The 19929-nt window shown below is 34.4% G+C and overlaps 1 protein-coding gene across 5 annotated transcripts in view; it reads right to left on the bottom strand.

Moving 5' to 3' along the window:
- The window catches only part of ARHGAP12 (Rho GTPase activating protein 12), a 146037-nt gene that overhangs the window by 18998 nt on the left and 107110 nt on the right, over window positions 1-19929 (bottom strand). For 3 of the 5 annotated variants that reach the window (XM_036254767.1, XM_036254758.1, XM_036254785.1), the window contains 4 exons: window positions 17666-17791; window positions 14216-14290; window positions 13867-13881; window positions 5873-5934 (listed from right to left, as the gene is read on the bottom strand). In XM_036254767.1, the coding sequence (XP_036110660.1) occupies window positions 5873-5934; window positions 13867-13881; window positions 14216-14290; window positions 17666-17791 (278 nt within the window). The remainder of the gene's footprint in view (window positions 1-5872; window positions 5935-13866; window positions 13882-14215; window positions 14291-17665; window positions 17792-19929) is intronic. The other 2 variants (XM_036254775.1, XM_036254794.1) reach the window with 1 other exon arrangement.

Raw genomic sequence — 19929 nt, 5'->3', positions numbered from 1 at the left:
CCACATATCTTACACCACTCACAAAAAAATTCACTCAAAATAGATTAAAGACTTAAATGTAGGACCTAAAACCATAAAACTCCTAGACAAAAACATAGACTAAAGCTCTCTGACATGGATCTTGGTAATAATTTTTTTAAATGGCACCTAAAGCACAACCAACAAAATAAAAAATAAACAAGTGGAATTACATCAAACTAAAAAGCTCGGCACAGTGAAAGAAACTATCAAAAAAGTAAAAAGACAACATACAGATTGGGGAAAATATTTAAAAATCACAAAGCTGATAAAGGGTTAATATTCAAAATATATAAAGAATTCACACAATTCAACAGCAAAAACCCAAATAACCCAATTAAAAAATGGGCAAAAGACCTGAATAGACATTTCTTCAAAGACATACTAAAGGTTCACAGGCACAATGCAAATGAAAACCATGAGATATCATCTCATACCTGTTAGAATGGCCATCACCAAAAAGACAAGAGATAACAAATGATGTGGAGAAAAAAAAACCTTGTGCACTGCTGGTGGGATTGTAAATTGGCACAGCCACTACCGAAACAGTACAGAGGTTCCTCAAAAAATTAAATACAGAACTACCTTATGACTCAGCAATTCCACTTCTGGGAATATATATAAAGGAAACAAAAACACTAACTCAAAAAGATATTTGCACCTCCAATTCATTATAACATCATTACTTACAACTGCCCAGACAAGGAAACAACCTAAGTGATCACTGACCGATGAATGATTAAAGAAGTTGCGGTATATATATATACATACAATAGCGTATTATTCAGCCAATAAAAGAAAATCCTACCATTTGTGACAATATGGATGGACCTTGAAGGCATTATGCTTAGTGAAATAAGTCAGACAGAGAAAGACAAATATTATATGATCTCACTTATATGTGGAATCTTAAAGACAAAACAAAAACCTCATAGAAAAAGACACAGAGGGTAGGGGGAGAAAGGTGTTCAAAAGGTACAAACTCAGTTATAAATAAGTACTAGGCATACAATGAACAACATGATAACTATAGTTAACACTGCTTTATGATATACAGGAATGTTAGGAGAGTAAATCTTGTAAGTTCTCATCATAAGGAGACATTTTTTTCTCTTCTTTATTTTCTTTTTGTTGTATCTATATGAGAAGACGGATGTTAGCTGAACCTATTGTGGTAATCATTTTACAATATATGTAAACCAAACCGTCATGCTGTACACCTTATACAGTGATGTATGGCAATTATTTCTCAATAAAATGGGGAAAAAAGACATTTTTTTCTAATGAAAAAAGAGTTCTGGCCAATGTAGCTCAGTGGTTGAGCATCGACCCATGCACCAAGAGGTCACCAGCATGATTCCCAGTCAGGGCACATGCCCAGGTTGTGGGCCAAATCCCCAGTGGGGGGCATGCAGGAGGCGGCCAAACAATGTTCTCTCTCATCAATGTTGCTCTCTCCCTTTCCCTCTCCCTTCCTCTATCTAAAATCAATAAAGTAAAAAAAAAAAAAGTTTGGGGGGACATTTCTAATAGTGTCAACAATAAAAAATTTTTCTAAAAAGAGCTTACTATTACTAAATATTTATCTATTTTTCTTTTTATTTCTTCTTTTTTGCTTATGGTTGTTCATGCTTATTTGGTGAAAAGCTATTCGTAATGATTAAGATTCACAGTGGATTTATTTACAGTGCTTTATCATTTTAAAGTAGTCATCTTCGTGATGCTTGATACTTTTACCCTGAATTGAACTTGTCTGGTATTAAGATTCCCTACTCCTGCTCATACTTTGTGTATCTTTGACAAGCCTTTTTTAAAAATTTTCTGAATCATTTTTAGATGGCTCTTTTGTGTATAATATTTAGTTGAGTTTTCTTTTGTGTTTCAGTGTGTGCTCCTTTTACTTTCAATAAATGAGTACAATCCATTTACATTTGTTGATATTGATATGATAGATATGCATGGTGCTTGTTCTGTCATTATTTTGTTTTACTTTCATTTTACTTTACTATTTTGTTTTGTGTGGATGCCTTAAAATATTTTAGAAGAATTTATTTTTATTTTTTTTATATTCAACCTCTGTCCTTAGATAATACCTACTAATACCTCCCCACACTGAAAAATGGTATAATATATTTCCACTTTAAATAAACTTTATTGATTTTCAAAATAAAAAACTACAGAAGTAATACATATATATATATGTGAGAACAAATATTGACATTTGAACACTGAATTAACAACAGTTGCTTCAAGGACTGAAGCACCTGTGTGAATGAGTTGCAAGCAGAATTAGTCACATTTTTTTCATGGAATCCAATTTTTTGCAGGGGAAAAAAAGACTGATGGGCACACGACAGTTCTTTAGACTTGATTACTTGGCAAGTAGACATTATCTCAAAAGTAAAAGATCTAAAAAAATCTCTTTCATTTCAAAGACAATAAATAATAGTGTTTATTGACATGTTTAGAAGTACAAGCTAGTTTCAGGAACAGAAGAGGCACTCGAGATCGAATTATGAGCATTCACTGGATACTGGAGTGCTGCAAAGAATTTTAGAAATATGTTAGTCTATGTTTTGTAGCCTACAGTAAAGCCTTTTACTGTGACCAACATGAAAAGCTCTGGGTTTCCTGTGAAAGAAATAGGCACTGGATTGTCCTGATGTGTAACCTGTACTGTGGACAGGAAGTCGCTCTCACAGAATATGGAGAAACAGAATGGTTTCCTTCAGGAAAAGGTGTCAGACAAGGGTACATTTTATTTCTCTATTTGTTAACTTTGTACATACAACATATCATATAAATAAAGAACTAGGCTAGATTCAGAGGAAGGAGGAATGAAAACTGGTGAAAGAAATATCAATGACTTAATATGTCAGTAACTTAAGATATGCAGATGACACCATCTTACTGGTGGAAAGTAGCAATGATTTGAAACAACTTCTGATGAAAGTGAAAGAAGAAAGTGCCAAAGCAAGACTGCATTTGAACATTAAGAAGACAAATATCATGACTACAGAAGAAATAGACACCTTTAACCTAGACAATGAAGACACTGATACTGTTAAAGATTTTGCTTACCTTGGTTCAGCCATCAATTCCAATGGAGACTGCAGCCAAGAAATGAAGAGAAGGCTGAGACTCGGAAGGGCAGCAATGGAAGAATTAGGAAAAACCACGAAGACCAAAGACGGGTCATTAGAGACCAAGACTAAGGTCATCTACACCCTCGTATTTGCAAATATTATGTACAGATGTGAAAGTTGGACAGTGAAAAAGGCTGAGAGGGAAAAAGTGATTCATTTGAAACATGGTGTTGAAGGAGAGCTCTAAGGATAACGTAGACCACCAGGAAGATGAACAAGTGGGTCCCAGAGCAAATTAAGCCTGAAGTATTGCTGGAGGCAAAAATCACAAAACTAAAACTGTCCTACTTCAAGCACATCATGAGAAAACAGGGTCCTCTGGAAAAGACAATAATGCTCGGAAAAAAAGAAGGTAGCAGGAAAAGGGGAAGACCAAATATGAGATGGACTGACTCCATATAAGAAGCCATAGCTATATGTCTATAGGAGCCAAGCAGGGTTGTTGAGGGCAGAACATGATGGATGTCACTCATTCATCCTTGGTGGCCAGGAGTCAGAGCTGCATCAATGGCACATAACACATATTTGTTAACAATAAAAAAATAAAGTTTCAAACAGAAAGTAGATTTTGGAAAACTTGGCATATCTGTCACTGTGAGGCTGTCACTTTTCCAATACTTGGTGGCTTTTCTGATTTCGATTCTTTAATATTATAAAATAAAATGTGTTAACATTTAAATTGGTAAACGTAATAAACCAGTATTTTCCAAATGACCTACAAGATGCTAAAAAAGTATGCACATATGCCCATGGATTTTCATGTAACTGAGAAATGAGAAGTTCAAAGATGGTTTTTCAGAGTCTTCATTGCAACTAACATTTATGGAGTTTCAGTGCAGCAGAAAAAATATGCACAATTATCTGAGAAGACTATTAAAATATTCTTCCCTTTTCCAACTTTATCTGTGTAAGGAAGAATTTTCTTCATATACTTCAACCAAAATAATATGTCACAACAAACTGACTGCAAGCAGAGATGAGAATCCAGCTATCTTCCGTTAAGCCAGATATTACAGATTTGTGAAAATGTAAAAAAATGCAATGCTTCTCATGAAAATTATTTTTTGTATTGGAAAATACAGGGGTTTTTCTTCACAAAAATGTTAACCATGTTAACATGTAACAGGTTATTAGTTTTAAAAGAGTTAATAAATATTCTTAAATTTTTAATTTCTCATAATAAATATCAAACTATACGAACAAAAGTTCTTTACAGTAATTAATGATTTTTAAGAGTTTAAAAGGGTCCTCAGACCAAAATATATGAGAACCACTGGAAATTCAGAGACTACTTTGTTCAACTCTATGTAAATAAATTTGAAGATGATAAAATGGATGATATTCTTAGTAAATCAACAAAAGTACTCCAAAAAAAGTAGAAAATCTAAGACTATCACAATTAAAATAACAATAAAACAAAGTGGCCAAAGAATTACCTTTACTAAATACATTCAAAAGAGAGAAAGAGAAAAATAAAGGCCCAATTTATAAGTGACTTGTACTAAAGAACAGTTTTAAGAAACAGATAATTGCAGTACTTGTAAAACTATTTTAGAGCACTTTAAACTTTCATGTACTAAAATCTGACAAAGATAGTTCAATTACAGAATAGATTTGAAAGCTCAACAACAGACTGACTTCATTTTGACTAAAAATCATAGCATTTCACCAGTTTTTAAAAACTGGAGAAAATGCAACTTATCTTACAAAGATATTAACCAAAAAAGCCAACAACCCAAAAGAAAAACAAAGGTAAGAATTGACAATTCAACAACAAAAATGCAAATGGCTTATGACATTCTACCCCACCCTCCCACACACAAAAGACATGTAAAAATACCATTTCCCTGTTATCTCTTTTATCAAAGAATTTGACATCATATTAAACTGGCAAAGGTGTGGACAAATCCACTGCTACTTAAGAGGTATAGACTGATTCAATGCTTTAGAGAACAATTTGGAACACTCTATAAAAATGACCATTGCATATAGCCTAGAAATTCCACTTTTTAAAAATTTTTTCCACAGACCTATTTACATACTTGCAAAATAAACTATGCAAGATATAGGTATATTTTGTTTGTAACAGAAAAAAATGTAAACATCCTAAATGTCTACGAATAGACAGATCTACCTAAATACTTCCAAATTACTAATAGTTAAATGAACTGTGATACAGCCATACAATATGTAACTATGCAGCAGTTAGAAACAATGTGGCAGCTCTGCATGCAATGAAATGAGACAGTCTCCAAGATAAACTATGAAAAAATTGTTTAAAAATTAATCTATGCACATACAAATATATATAGTCTATCTCTGAAGCAAAACATTACATCTCATTCGATTTAACTGGCTGCCTCTGGGGAGAGGAACTGATGGCTGGGTGACTGACTTGACTAAATATTGTGCATACCTTTGTTTTTTGCCATGTGTATTTATAACTTATTTTAAAAAATTTAAATAAAGCTAATCCTTGCTCAGAATCCTCTGCCTTTTCACCTCTGAATTTAATTTCACCTTACTATGTCAAGACAAAGAAAATTTTCATACATTTTATGACAATTCTACATACATTATATTAGAAAATATATTATTTGAAATTCTTATGAACCTTTTAAACATTTCTACTAGAATATAATTATATTCATAGTTTTATTTATTTCAATCAGATGAAATATCAGAACATTTATGATTTGTGTACTTACCGAATCTTTTTTCCATTTTCAGTAATTTTTGTTACATTTAATAATCCATATTTCTCTTGACCCTATGGAACAGAGTAATACCATATACAAATATCATCATTCATAAAGACAATGAAGTCCAAATCCTTATATACGACTGAATCAAAATGATCTGACATTCTAAAAATTAGTTTAAAACAAAAGATTAGTTCTGTATCGTATGTATTGTTCAGTTCCTTTTTAAGAATGTAACTTCTGCCCTGGCCGGTTTGGCTCAGCGGTTAGAGCGTCGGCCTGCGGTAGAGAGAGACCCGGGTTCGGTTCCCGCTAAGGGCATGTACCTCGGTTGCAGTTTGTCCCCGGCCCTGGTTGGTCGTGCGGGTGGCAGCCACTCGATGTGTCCCTTCACATCCATGTTTCTCTCTCTCTCTCTCTCTCTTCCTCTCTCTCCCTCCGCTCTATCTGAACAAAAAATGGAAAAAGTGTCCTCGGGTGAGGATAAAAAAAAAAAAAAGAATGTAACTTCTTGCCCTGGCCAGTATGGCTCAGCGGTTGGAGCGTCGGCCTGCGGTCCTGAGAGACCCGGGTTCGGTTCCCGCTAAGGGCGCGTACCTCAGTTGCAGTTTGTCCCCGGCTCTGGTCAGTCGTGCGGGTGGCAGCCACTCGATGTGTCCCTTTCACGTCGATGTTTCTCTCTCTCTCTCTGTTCCTCTCTCTCCCTCCCACTCTACCTGAATAAAAAATGGAAAAATGTCCTCGGGTGAGGATAAAAAAAATAAATACTTAAAAAAAAAAAAAAAAAGAATGTAACTTCTTAATACATCTGTCAAATTATTTTCAGTAATTCTATAATAAAAAAATCCTCTTCTTAAGTCATAGCAGCCCTATAAGGTATCTGGCTATCAAATTTCCATATAAATGCTACAAGTCAGCACTGGAAAGATTATTTATGACTTCCTTTTCGAAGAAGTGATACAATGCTATAAGTACCACAAAAATGAATTACTTTGCTGTTACTTTACAACAATATAGTCTGAAAATTATTTAAGATACTAACCCATTTGTCAGAATGTAAAAATAACTAGGTAGAACAAATGCAGTGACTGAATTTAATAAATAGCTCAAAAGTAATGGCACTATGCATAGAGCTGGCCTTAACATGGCATGAAAAATTCAGCACGTACTTCATTAAATATAGTATCAGAAGGTAAACTGGGCTCTGGATAAACTAGATAAATTAGTCAGTTGATGTCAAAAACAGTGACATATGCCCTGGCCGGTTTGGTTCAGCAGTTAGAGCGTCAGTGAGCAGATCAAAGAGTTGTGGGTTCAATTTCGGTCAAGGGCACGTACTTCAGTTGCAGTTTGGTCCCTGGCCCTGGTCAGGGTCGTTGCGGGAGGCAACCAGTTGATGTACCTCTCTCACATCGGTGTTGTCCCTCTCCCTCCCTCCCATTCTATCTGACGATAAATGGAAAAATATCCTCCAGTGAGGATTTAAAAAAAAAAAATTAGTGACATAGCTTCATCACCAAACCCTATGAAGGCAAAAGTCTCTGTGCTCAAGGTAAATGTTATTTTAAAATTCTTCCAGGTGGAAGTAAAGAAGCACTTTCTCATTGCTTTAGCTTCCTATATTCAAATGAATTTAATAAAATGAGTTGGTGCCTATGTTAATCATCAACATTAGGAAGCACTGTATGTACATGACAGAGCAGTCCATTTTATTTCAGTTGAAACACGTACACACATACAGAAAAATGTATTCCCAATTCGGAATTTATTTCTGACTAACTCACACCTCAGCTATTTTCTCTATGTACTTTAATTACAAAAAAAAAAAAAATCTTTCTTGTATGGGAAATAAACACAGTATAAAATTATTTTCTCAATATGTCTAAAAGATAATGTTTGAAAGTTTTGCCTACTCTGATAAGAACTCACATCCATAAACAAAGCTGACACACTGTTGCTGATCCTCATTTTTGGTATAATGGGAACTTGGGAAACACTCATATGAAGTTTTACTGTAATTTTCTCATAAAGCATAAGTTTGATCTCCTTAGATATGCAAGTCTGATACTTTTCATAGAAGCTCTTTGTTGTGTCTCAACAAAAACATAAATTACACGGTTATAAGTATGCACAAGCTGTTCAGTAAGAACATTCCTCAATTTACTATCAGAAGCAGGAAAGAAACAAAATTTTCAATAATTCAGGAACTAAATAACACCATTAATCTGAGAGAATGGATATTGGTCCACGTGAGCACAGGAACTAGAAGTGCAGAGATAGAAATCAAGCCTATAGCCCTGGCCGGTTTGGCTCAGCGGTTAGAGCGTCGGCCTGCGGTCCAGAGAGACCCGGGTTCGGTTCCCGCTAAGGGCATGTACTTCGGTTGCAGTTTGTCCCCGGCCCTGGTCGGTCGTGTGGGTGGCAGCCACTCGATGTGTCCCTTCACGTCGATGTTTCTCTCTCTCTCTCTCCCTTCCTCTCTCTCCCTTCCACTCTATCTGTACAAAAAATGGAAAAATGTCCTCGGGTGAGGATAAAAAAAAAAAAATCAAGCCTATAAAAAATGCCAAAACTAAAATTGTGCAAGGCAACAAAGCAGAGGTAGAAAGGAAATACAGGTGTCAAAACACAGAAGGATAGCCATGGTGACAAGCCTAAAAATGAGAAAGATACTCTAAATCAGGGATTCTTACCTAAATCAATGGATGGACTGAAACTGGTATAAAATTGTGCATGTATATACATTATTCTAGAAAAGGGTCCAAAATGTTCACAAAATTCTCCAGGAACCAAGACCCAATTACTAATGCTCTAAGTATTAAGCACTCGAACTTGAACATAAAATAAAAACAAAATTTGCCTTATCCAAAATGTGCAAATACACAATTACCACACAATGTGATAAGTGCTATGAGAAAGGTTTATCTAATTCAACGTGGGAGAGAAAGAAGGCTTCCTTCCTGGAGACTGACACTTGAGCTAAGGAGTAAGATCTAGCTAGATGGAAACAGACAGTACAAAGGCACAGAAACTAGAGAAAGCATAAGAGCCTTTAAGTTTCCTCACAGTATTTGGTGAGCTGAAGTAGCAAGTAATGAATGAGGCAATGGAAAGAAGGAAGTAAGAAAGGGTGGCAGATTGGGATCCAACTAGAATGCTAATTTAATAATTTCCATAAGAGATGTTGAAGGCCTGAGCTACAGCAGTCATAGTGAGAGTGAAGGCCCAAATTTGAGAGATTCAGGGCCTGAATGTGAGGGTGAGAAGGAAGATCTGAGGGAAACTCCCAAACTTGGGCAAGTGAGTTTCCGACTAACTCACACCTCAGCTATTTTCTCTATGTACTCAGCTTCAATGACACTTTTTTAGAAAAGCTTTCCCTGACCACTCTTACATATGAGCTCCTTTACCCCTCCCATTATTTACTACTGCCCAGTTTATTTCTTTCATAGCACTTAATGCAAAGTACAGCTACATATCTATTATATATTTACTGTATACTCCATTAGGCTGTATGCTGGGACCACAGCTGTTAATTATGTTCATCAATGTAAGACTAGTGCTTAGTATGGCATCTAACATGTAGTTCAATACATATTTGTTGAAGTTATAAACCAACATATTAGCAGTGCTATCACAAGAAAGAAATCTGAGAAAAGAAACCTTTAACTTTCAAATACTGAAGTTTCTGAAATCTGACATAAAAATGCCAAGTGGGCAGATAAATAATATAGCTTTGGCTGTACAGGTGAGAAATTTGGGAGGAAAAAAATAGATCTTTACTTCAAACTATCTGGTATACTTTCTCTACTTAACATGATTCAAGATTAACCAATATTTTTATGTTACTTACTAAAATAACTTCATAAAAATATCTTAAGTCCAGTAAAAAATGCCAATTTTCATACATGAATATATCTTAGTCTATAGCTGATACTCAAAGAAAATGTTTTAATAAGGGTTAGCAAAATCTGATTACATTTTAATCAAAAAATAATAAGATTATCCTATCCTAATAAGGCAAGAAAATTATAAAATGTCAGTTCCATTAAGTAATTTGTGAAAATTTTCAGGGGTTCATAATCACTTTGCAGGCTCCAGAACTTCTAATTAATGTGGCATTCATTTGGTAAAATAGGTATTTCCCAATTTCGGCTAACAAGTATTATATATCAAAATCAATATAGTCCATCACATTATAATCATATTCATTAAATTATAATCATTTAATACTAACATTCTTGTAATACAGTGAAAAATATATTTGTACAATGAAAAAGTCTTGAAAAAGAACCAGAAGCCCCCAAAACAGATAAATCCACAGAGACAGAAGGCACACGAGTGGATCCGGGAGGAGAGGGAAAGGAGAGGGAAAGAGATGCACTGACTGCTTGAAGGGTGTGTTTCCCTCTGAGGGATGAGAATGTCCTGAAACTAGGTAGAAGGGATAGCTGCACACTGTAAATATATTAAATGCCACTGCACTGTGTAGTTTAAGATGATTAATAGTAAATTTTGTTACACAAATTTCACTTTAGTTAAAAAATTTTTTAAGCTAGTGTTATTAAAAATTTAGATCTTCAAAAAAAAAACAAAAACAGACCAACAGAAATGCAAATTTAAAAAAATTAGATATTCAAATTCTGTTTTTAGAAAGGCTTTAAAATAGTATTATTCAATTTAAAAAATTACATTTGTTCAATACTTTTGTTAAAGCAAGTGTTGAAATGTTCTTTCCTCCAAAATGGGTATATATTTTAATACCCTAACTGGAAATACAGGTTGAAAAGCTCAAATTTCCAAGTTGTTTATTCTAAAATTTTATTCAGTAATCAAAAACTTTAATGTTCTAATATTAAAGTGACAAAGATATTAAGTTCTTAAGTCAGCTAACAAAAATCCTGTTTAATACATACTGTAGTCATATTGTAAAAACTAAAATGATTAAAAACAATGTATGCAATGCCTATTCCCAAAAATGTATTTAAAAACCAAAAATAATATAAAAATAAACATTGAGAAATGAAATTTTAAATCTGGTTTGATTAGAAGAGATTGAATAAAAATACCATGCTAAGTGAACAAGGTCTGTCAAAAAAGACCAGTATTTTAGCCCTGGCTGGTTTGGCTCAGCGGTTAGAACATCGGCCTGTGGTCCAGAGAGACCCAGGTTCGGTTCCCACTCAGGGCATGTACCTCGGTTGCAGTTTGTCCCCGGCCCTAGTTGGTCATGCAGGTGGCAGCCACTAGATGTGTCCCTTTCATGTCGATGTTTCTCTCTTTCTCCCTCCCACTCTATCTGAACAAAAAATGGAAAAATGTCCTCAGGTGAGGATAAAAAACAAAAACTGTATTTTAAATGATTCTATTCATATGAAATGTCCAGAATAAGTGAATCTAGTGAGACAGAAAGAAGATTACTATATGCTTAAGGCTTGGTGGGATCTAGAGATAGAGGGGTGACAGCAATGAAAAAACAACTGAAATTATACACATTAAATAAGTGAACTGTATGATATGTAAATTACATTTCAATAAAGTTTTGATTAAAAAACTAAAGAAGAATTGAGAAGGTAGGCAATTTGCAGAGATTTAAGATGACATCAATAGCTAGCACTGATTATGATATCATTTTCATCTCTAAATTTGTAGTCTCCTTTTTCTTACCACTAAAGGCTTTATACCTGCCAGATGTTAACTCACAAAGAAGGGGGTTGGGTAGGGATCTCCTTGTATTAACTGAGAAAGAGTAGGAAAGACAGGTAAGACTCTGTGGCACCAGGGCAAAAGGAGAAGTGAGAGCATAGGGAGAGGGAGGGAAGAGAAGACAAGGAGGGCAGAAGCCTCAGTAAGGAGGGGCTGGCAGCATGGAAGGGGCGTATTTCCCAGCATTCCTCATTCCAAGGGAAAGAAGCGGCTGAGTGGGAAAAGACAGGCCTCAGGAAGAATTACAGAGCTAGTCACTGTTTTTCTGTTTGTTTTTCGATCCATTTGAATATACACAAAATAACAGAAGAAACACGGGTGAGGCACTTCCCTGTGATGGCCATCAGAGGGTACCGTGAGTCCAGGATGGTCTCTTCAGAAAATGGCTAAGGCATAAAAATAATTTGCAAACAGTCCTTTGTAACTCTATTTAGAACATTTACAAAGTCCTATTTCTAAGGTTACCCAGAAATTCCCTTTTATCAAAATACAAATAATTTATAAGAGATATTAGGAATTATATTTAAAATAAGTTAAACAGTGTTTCTTCTTTTTTTTTCTGATAGAGAGTAAGGTAGTAAAGCACCTTAGATCCATTCAGTAACTCTTTACAAAACCACTAAAATCATGTTCACAGTTATCTATATTTAATGTTTATAAATACAGGACTGTGTTAAATAATGCAAAAGATAAAAAGGAGAAGCATCTATCCCTTAGGAGTTTAAAACCTTAGTAGGGAGACAAGGGGTATATGAGGTAACTTTCACACCATTCAATGCAATAAGTGACCTGGGAGTTCAGAAAAAAAAAAAAAAAGATTATTAACATGCTGAGGTTAGTCTGGCAAGGACTCCTAAACAGTCAGCACAGGATTTAACTGTCAAGTGTAGGTAAGAAAATCCAAGGACACTGGAGGCAGAGGAACGACCTGAGCTATGTCAGAAGGAAATGTGTACAACAGGTGATATTAACCATGAAGACCTGACTCGGTTAGGGAATGGAGAAAGAGTAAAATTCAGCATCTGTGGAAATCCTGGCCTCTAAGAAATCAGAAGTATCCTAATAAACAGCAGTCTATTATAGTTTCATAAAATAAGGAAGTAACAAAAAAAAAGTTTGTTTTGAAAATCTTTAAAAGTTTTTTATTTATTCAACAATCATTTACTGAACTACCATCTGCCACTGCAACGGGTATTGGGGTGACTCTGTTCCTGCTCTATGGAAGCTTTTCTTTGTCTAGTGGGAAAGTCAACAGGCATAAATAGAGGGTTCAGGGTTCCTAGAAGATAGAAATGAATATAGTAACTCTATTTCATGAAATCAAGTATAATATAAATAAATGTGCCCTGGCCAGTTTGGCTCAGCGGTTGAGCACCGGCCTGCGGACCAGAGAGTCCCAGGTTTGGTTCCCACTGGAGGCACGTACCTCAAAAAAAAAAAAAATTTTTTTTAAATGCTTTTAAGAGTATTACAGAAAAACCTGACTAAATCTAGAAGATTTAAATAAAATTCTCTATGGAAGCAAAGTTTGAACTTAGCTATAATGAATGAACAGAAGTTAACCAGGCAAAGATATGGGAGAAAAATGTTTCAGTAGAGGAACAACAGTGCAAGGCCTTTGAGCTGAAAAGCGGGCTCCTTTGAGGAAAGGACAAAAGGGCAGTGAAGTAAGAGGAAAACAAGCCAGGAGGAAAGATTAGAACTAAGAAATATGAGGTGAGGCTGGAGAAGCAGTCAAGAGCCACAGCATGCACAATCTTGTAGTCCTCATTAAAAACTGCAGTCTTGCCCTGGCCAGTGTGGCTCAGTTGGTTGGAGTGTCATTCCCTGCACCAAAAGGTCACAGGTTTGATTCCTAGTCAGGGCACATACCCAGACTGTGGGTGCAACCCCCAGTCAAAGTGCATACTATGGGAGGCAACCAATCGATGTTTCTCTCTCTCTTTCTCTCCCTTCCTCTCTCTCTAAAATCAATAAAACATATCCTCAGGTAAAGATTAAAACAACAACAACAACAAAACCCTGCAATCTTAATTCTAAAAGAAAAGAGAATCCATTGAAGCAAAAGAAAAGACTGGAGCAAATTCAGAAAAGATCAAGTAAAATTTCATACCAGTTAAGACAGGTATCTAGAGAGAAGCCACTCAAAGGTTTTTCAGTTTAGGATAAACTTAAAGTTGAGTTACATCTCTCCAAAATTCACCTAGCATAGAATGGGCAATGTAATGTACAGCACAGAAAAACAACAACACAAAAACACAATGCTCAATAAGAAGGAGGGAAATGCTTCTTACCTTTGGATTGCTGGCCTGAGGGAAAAAAGGGTAAAGTATAATTTGATAGGATTCTCCAGGGATTTTTATATTTATTTTTAAAAGCCAAACAAATTCATCACGTGCAAATATGGTATATAAATTTATCATGAAGATACCATAACATATTTTGCACAAAAAGTGGCTTTTAAATCAATAAGATCTGATTTTTAATTTAAACCTATTTTCATTGTGATTATCTTTTTAAAAACCAATTAAATTTAATAGAAGCCCAAGAAATATTTAAACATTATTCTTAGAGAAAATAAATTGATTGAAATTGATTCAAATAGCTGGACTAAATTTTACTATAAGCTCCTATCATACTAACTGTATCTTGGTGCTTTGGTGAAGAGGGAGAAGACTCATTTTCAGGAAAGCAGGGTTTTGAGGCAGGTGGAGATTCCTGTAAGAAATAAGTAACAAAAAATATTACTCTACCTTATATACTTCTCCTTTTACTCACAGTGAGAGAGCTTAATAGGGGAAGCGAGAAAAATTATTTTCTTTCTTTACTGAACTCTGAAAATAATATGTTACTGATCTAACTACAGATATGAAGTTTATAAAATACAACATATCATACCAATTGCAATTTAACTTAAATATTGCATATAGAATTACTCAAAAGAAACTGATGCATGTTACCTTAAAATCATGATGTTACATTAGCTTGAATTAACCATATTTAAAATAGGTAAAATCTAAACATTATGGATAAAAATGTAATAATGACCATACTAACTTGCTCTTGTGAAAACAAAAAAACATTGGTTTTTTGTATCAACAGTCAAGCTCCACTTAAATTTTCTCCATTGCCCTAAATGTTTTGAATAATTTCAGGAAAAGAGAATTTTAAAACTTATATGCCAATACCTATTATTAATTTTCCTATAAAACCAAATAATCTCTTTGAACATTCATCTTCACATCTGTATCAGTCTACTTCTTCTATGCTTATGAAACTGGAGATGGTACTGTGAAGTTTGTACTAAATCACAATACAAAAACTGTTAACATCCATTCACTCAGGGAAAAATCTTCAGATTTATATCCCATATAATTTATAAACAGAGAAATTAGGCAGTAGTGAAAGTTTACAGGGTTAATACTTGAAGGGACAACCTTGCAAATCAAACATCCTAGATCTACACTATTAATGGACAAAATATTAAAATCTTACTAAACATAAATTTAAAAAATGAAATTACACTTAATGTCCAAATTTCAGTTTAGCCCCATTTAACTACTTTTACTGACAGCTTTAGATGTTTCACTTTTCAATTTCTTAACTTCTAAGAGTGTCTAATATCAAAAAAGTCGGAGAAAAGGAAGATTTGATAACCCACAAACTAGAAAATAAGCAAATGAGTAAAACAAATGGTAATTATAGTTTATTTTTCATAGCATATCAGTCCTACAGAAAAAAACCAAAAAACAAAAACATCAAATGGAGTAGTTATGTGTGACTATTTTAATTATTATATACAAGAAGCAATTTTACATTTATACATTTACTTATGTTTGCTATAAATGTATATGTATATATAAATATATCTTAAATGTCTCCAAACAGGTTTTAGTAAAAACCATACACAGGTAGAAACAAACAGATGCACACATATACACACACACAACATACATACACCTCTCTCCTCCACAGGTGTCCACAACATCATAACATCTGCTACACAGAAGTATGTTTCTATTTCAAGTTATACACACTCAACTCCTTTATATAGTCAGGTACTTTGTTCTGGTATAGTCCCTCGTTCATAGCCTCAAATATTAAAAAGGTATTACTTGGGGATTATAATAAAAAAAGTTTACTTAGTAAAGCAATTATTTATGATTCTACTTTTAAAGGATAAGGTTGAAGGTTGGGGATGGGAGGGTGGGGGAGATAAGCCCTGGTCTCAAGAAAATCATATCCTCACAACTTTGAAACAATGCCATGAAAAAGGAAATGTAATAAGAACTTCATAAAAGTGATTCTAATGGACTAAAAATAAATTTCAAGTCCCCATCACCAAAATAATCATCCTTTTTGTTCAGTATTAAGAGGCAGTGCAGTTGATTCAGCAATGGCTTTTACAGTAGAGCATTATATATGGTATATATAAGAGCTTTCTATAAACCCTGAATTGTAATCTGGTTCTTAGAGTCACATGACTTTTATTTTATTTTTTTTATCCTCATCCGAGGACATTTTTCCTTTTTGTTCAGGTAGAGTGGGAGGGAGAGAGAGAAACATTGATGTGAGAGGGACACATCGAGTGGCTGTCACCCGCATGACCCAACCAGGGCCGGGGACAAAACTGCAACCAAGGCACGGGCCCTTAGCGGGAACCTAACCCGGGTCTCTCCGGACTGCAGGCTGACGCTCTGACTGCTGAGGCAAACCAGCCAGGGCTCAAATGATTTTTCCTATTAAAATCTCTAGGAATCTTACCTACTCAGGTTAATCTCTATGATAATCTATTTTCAAGCATTCTTCAATAGCACAAACCCCAGAATTTCAATCTTTTAATATGCTGACTACATTCAACCTTACAAAACAGAAATTAGAAACTTATCCACTACAGTCACTGTTCTTTTAGTCCATTTTATATGTATAGACTATTTCTATAGCTCCCCAAAAGTCCACCTTTTAATTCAACAAAGACCAACTTCGTAGTTACTTATAGTACTAAAAAAATAAAACTTGCCCTGGCCGGTTTGGCTCAGCGGTTTGCGTGTTGGCCTGCTGTCCCAGGAGATCCGGATTCGGTTCCCGCTAAGGGCATGTACCTCGGTTGCAGTTTGTCCCCAGCCCTGGTTGGGCATACGGGTGGCAGCCACTCAATGTGTCCCTTTCACATCGATGTTTCCCTCTCTCTCTCATCCTCTCTCCCCCTCCCACTCTACCTGACCAAAAAATGGAAAAATGTCCTCAGGTGAGGATAAAAAAAACAACTTGTTTTTGACTGATTGAGATCATTTAGAAAGGAATTTAAGATTGAAAGTATCCAAATATAGAGAACTATGCCTTAGAAGAGTTCATTCTGTTTTGAACAGCACACCTAAAAATGCAGGAAACCTGTTAATTATGGGAAAAGAGAAGCCTGATAGTAAAAAGTCTAAAGTCCCCAGCAACAAGTATCTTTCTAAAAAGTTTATTTAGTAGTGGGGTGTTACCACCACTTTCACATTTTAACATTAGTATGCCTAATGTTCTGGAAATTTCTACTGATTTCCTATTCCATTCCCAAAATGAAGGCACAATACAGAGAAGGAACACAAGGAAGTCAAAAACTTTATGGCTTTCCCATTCTAAATCTTGCATCAAAATTCATCTCCTATTTGAACTAGAAAACATTACTTCTCAGGTTGATAAAAGAAGCACTTTACACAGAGAGGGAAACAGAGGGTGTAGAATTCCAATCATCCCTGGTATGGGGAAAATTAATTAAATGTCTGTACTATAAAACCTCTGGAAGATTAAAGACAAACAATTAACTGATATGTGACTTTAAAATAGGATTATCAAAAAACAAAAACAAAAAACCTGTCATCTACTAGGCTCAAATGTATCAAGGTATACATATATGTACATCATTAACCTACGGATAAGGTCCATTGTGCAAAAATCAAAACACTTTAAAACCAAAACCTACTCCAGGACAAAATGATGTCACATACAATAAAACAGTAGTCACTAAGTATGAGATTCAGCTAAGGAGAAAATAAAATAATAAAAATTTGCCAAAATTTTCAACATATTTTTCTCAAAAAGTCTTACCTTGTCATTGGTGTCCAGCACAATAGTGCTATGTCTCCATTTCGTTAATACTATTGGTTCTTGTAGCCGCCTGTCCAGGCTCCTACTTTTAATTATTTCTCTTTGTTGCTGGGATGAAGCATTATACTAAAGAAAAAAATATACTTCATAAATAATAGAAACAAAACTAGAATCTAAACATGTTGGCTCCCAATGAAACATGAGGCAAGGCAAAGTTCATCATAAGACATTAACATGAATTTTGTCCTAGGCTTTCTCATCTGACCAGCATTTTGATAGTGGAGGGACCAGGTTAATGTTATCTTTGGCAAAATATTAAATCTTCCTAAGTCTAAACTTCATCAACTATAAAACAGATATAACAGAAATATCTCATTCAGAGTTGATATAAGGATTAAACAAAGTATAAAAAGTAGCAAATATTGCCGATAGTTGGTTCTCAATAAATATTAGTTATCATGAATTATAAAATGAGGTCATTGGATAAATTAACTTTTTAGGGTTCCTGCTACTTCTGAAATGCATATGAATTCAATTTTTGGTTTAGGTTTTTAAAATAATGCTTACATACACTGTAATAGTATTCTCACATTCAGAGAAATTTTTGTTAATTTGTTTTTATTTTTGTTTTCACTTATAGGCCACACACACTGTTACTTATTTCTCTTAAGTGGTCAAATATAACCAGGTCAAAAGGGAGAGATGGCTCTAATTTTAAAGACCAATCCTAAATATATCAGTTGTGTACAAAGGATAGGTAATAACTGCCAAGGAAATTGCATATATAATTAAAAACACATTATCAATAAGGCATTAGGTCTATTAAGTGCTTGAAATGTCAAGCACAATACTAAGCATAAACATTTGAGAAACTTGAAGTTTAAGAGTTATGCTGTTTCTGCCAGGCCAGTGTGGCTCACTGGTTGAGCGTTGACCCATGCACCAAGAAGTCGCCAGTTTGATTCTAATCAGGGCACATGTCCAGGTTGTGGGCCAAATCCCCAGTGGGGGGCATGCAGGAGGTGGCCACTGGATGTTTTCTCATCAATGTTTCTATCTCTCTCTCCCTCTCCCTTTCTCTCTCTCTAAAAAAATCAATGAAGGAAAAAAAAATTTTTTAAAGAGTTATGCAGTTTTATACAAACAATTTAATAAATTGCAAATTATAATAAAATAAAAGTAATCTGTTTTTTAAGGGATATATTCTTCTATTGAAACCAAAAAATACCTAGTATATATCTATTACCCCAACCTCTAAAAAGCCCAGTAAATCTTAAAATTTAAGGACTCTATAATTTCAATGAAAGTATCTTTGGGAGTGTTTTTAATATTAAAAACTCATCTAACATCTTTCTCCACAATATGCCATTTCTTTTCTCTCCAAAGTGAGTCAATACAGGTCCCTCTCAAACTGTCTCCAAAGATGTTACTTCATTATTCACATTAAAATTTGCCAAAGCCAGGCAATCATGGGTGGGTGTTTGTTTTAATTGTTGCTTAATCTTAAAATTGATCAGTTCACAAAGGGATCATTTCTAGAATAAACAAAGAAGCTTGAAGGTTACCAAAAAATTCTGTACCAGAAGTCTCTAAGTGAAAAGAGAATCAATTATTAAACAGGGCTATATTTTCCATTCAATCATTGTTAGCAATAATGAAAATGAATAGTGACCTTTATAATTACAACTGTTTATCCTTTTTATGTGACAACAAAAGTAATGTAAAATTAAACTAAGTAATAATCACAATTTTAAATGTGTTGTTTTACTAGGCAACGGTGTATTCATAAGTGCCCATAAAAAGCATAAATGGAACATAACATCTAGGGTAGACAAAAGACAAGGAAGAAGTGTCATAGAGAATAGAAAAATAAGACTACACAGTTCACACGCGTGCACACACACATCTAAATAAAATGACTAAAAACATTTTTCCAATCCTTTTAAAATTCCATTTTGTTCAAAAATTTTAACTAAATTTGTATTTGAATTATTTCAAACATATACAAAAGGCTAGAGACTATAATGAAAACCCACCATCAATCTTTAGTATATCTAAGATAAGACATTTGCTTCAGGTGCCTCAAAAAAAAAGAAACAAAATATATTATAGACAAAGAAGAGGATTTGAATACAATTTCCAGATTCCATTTCCCTTTCTCCTTCCCCTGTAGTACCACATAATTTAGTGTTCATCATTCTCATAAGTTTCATAATTTGATACACACTTATACATCTATAAATACATATTACTTATTTTAAAGT

This window comes from Molossus molossus, unplaced genomic scaffold (assembly GCF_014108415.1).
Source record: "Molossus molossus isolate mMolMol1 unplaced genomic scaffold, mMolMol1.p scaffold_m16_p_1, whole genome shotgun sequence".
Taxonomy (NCBI): Eukaryota; Metazoa; Chordata; class Mammalia; order Chiroptera; family Molossidae; genus Molossus; species Molossus molossus.
Note: the sequence above shows the minus strand (reverse complement) of the source record. Positions and strands in the feature narration are given on the sequence as shown.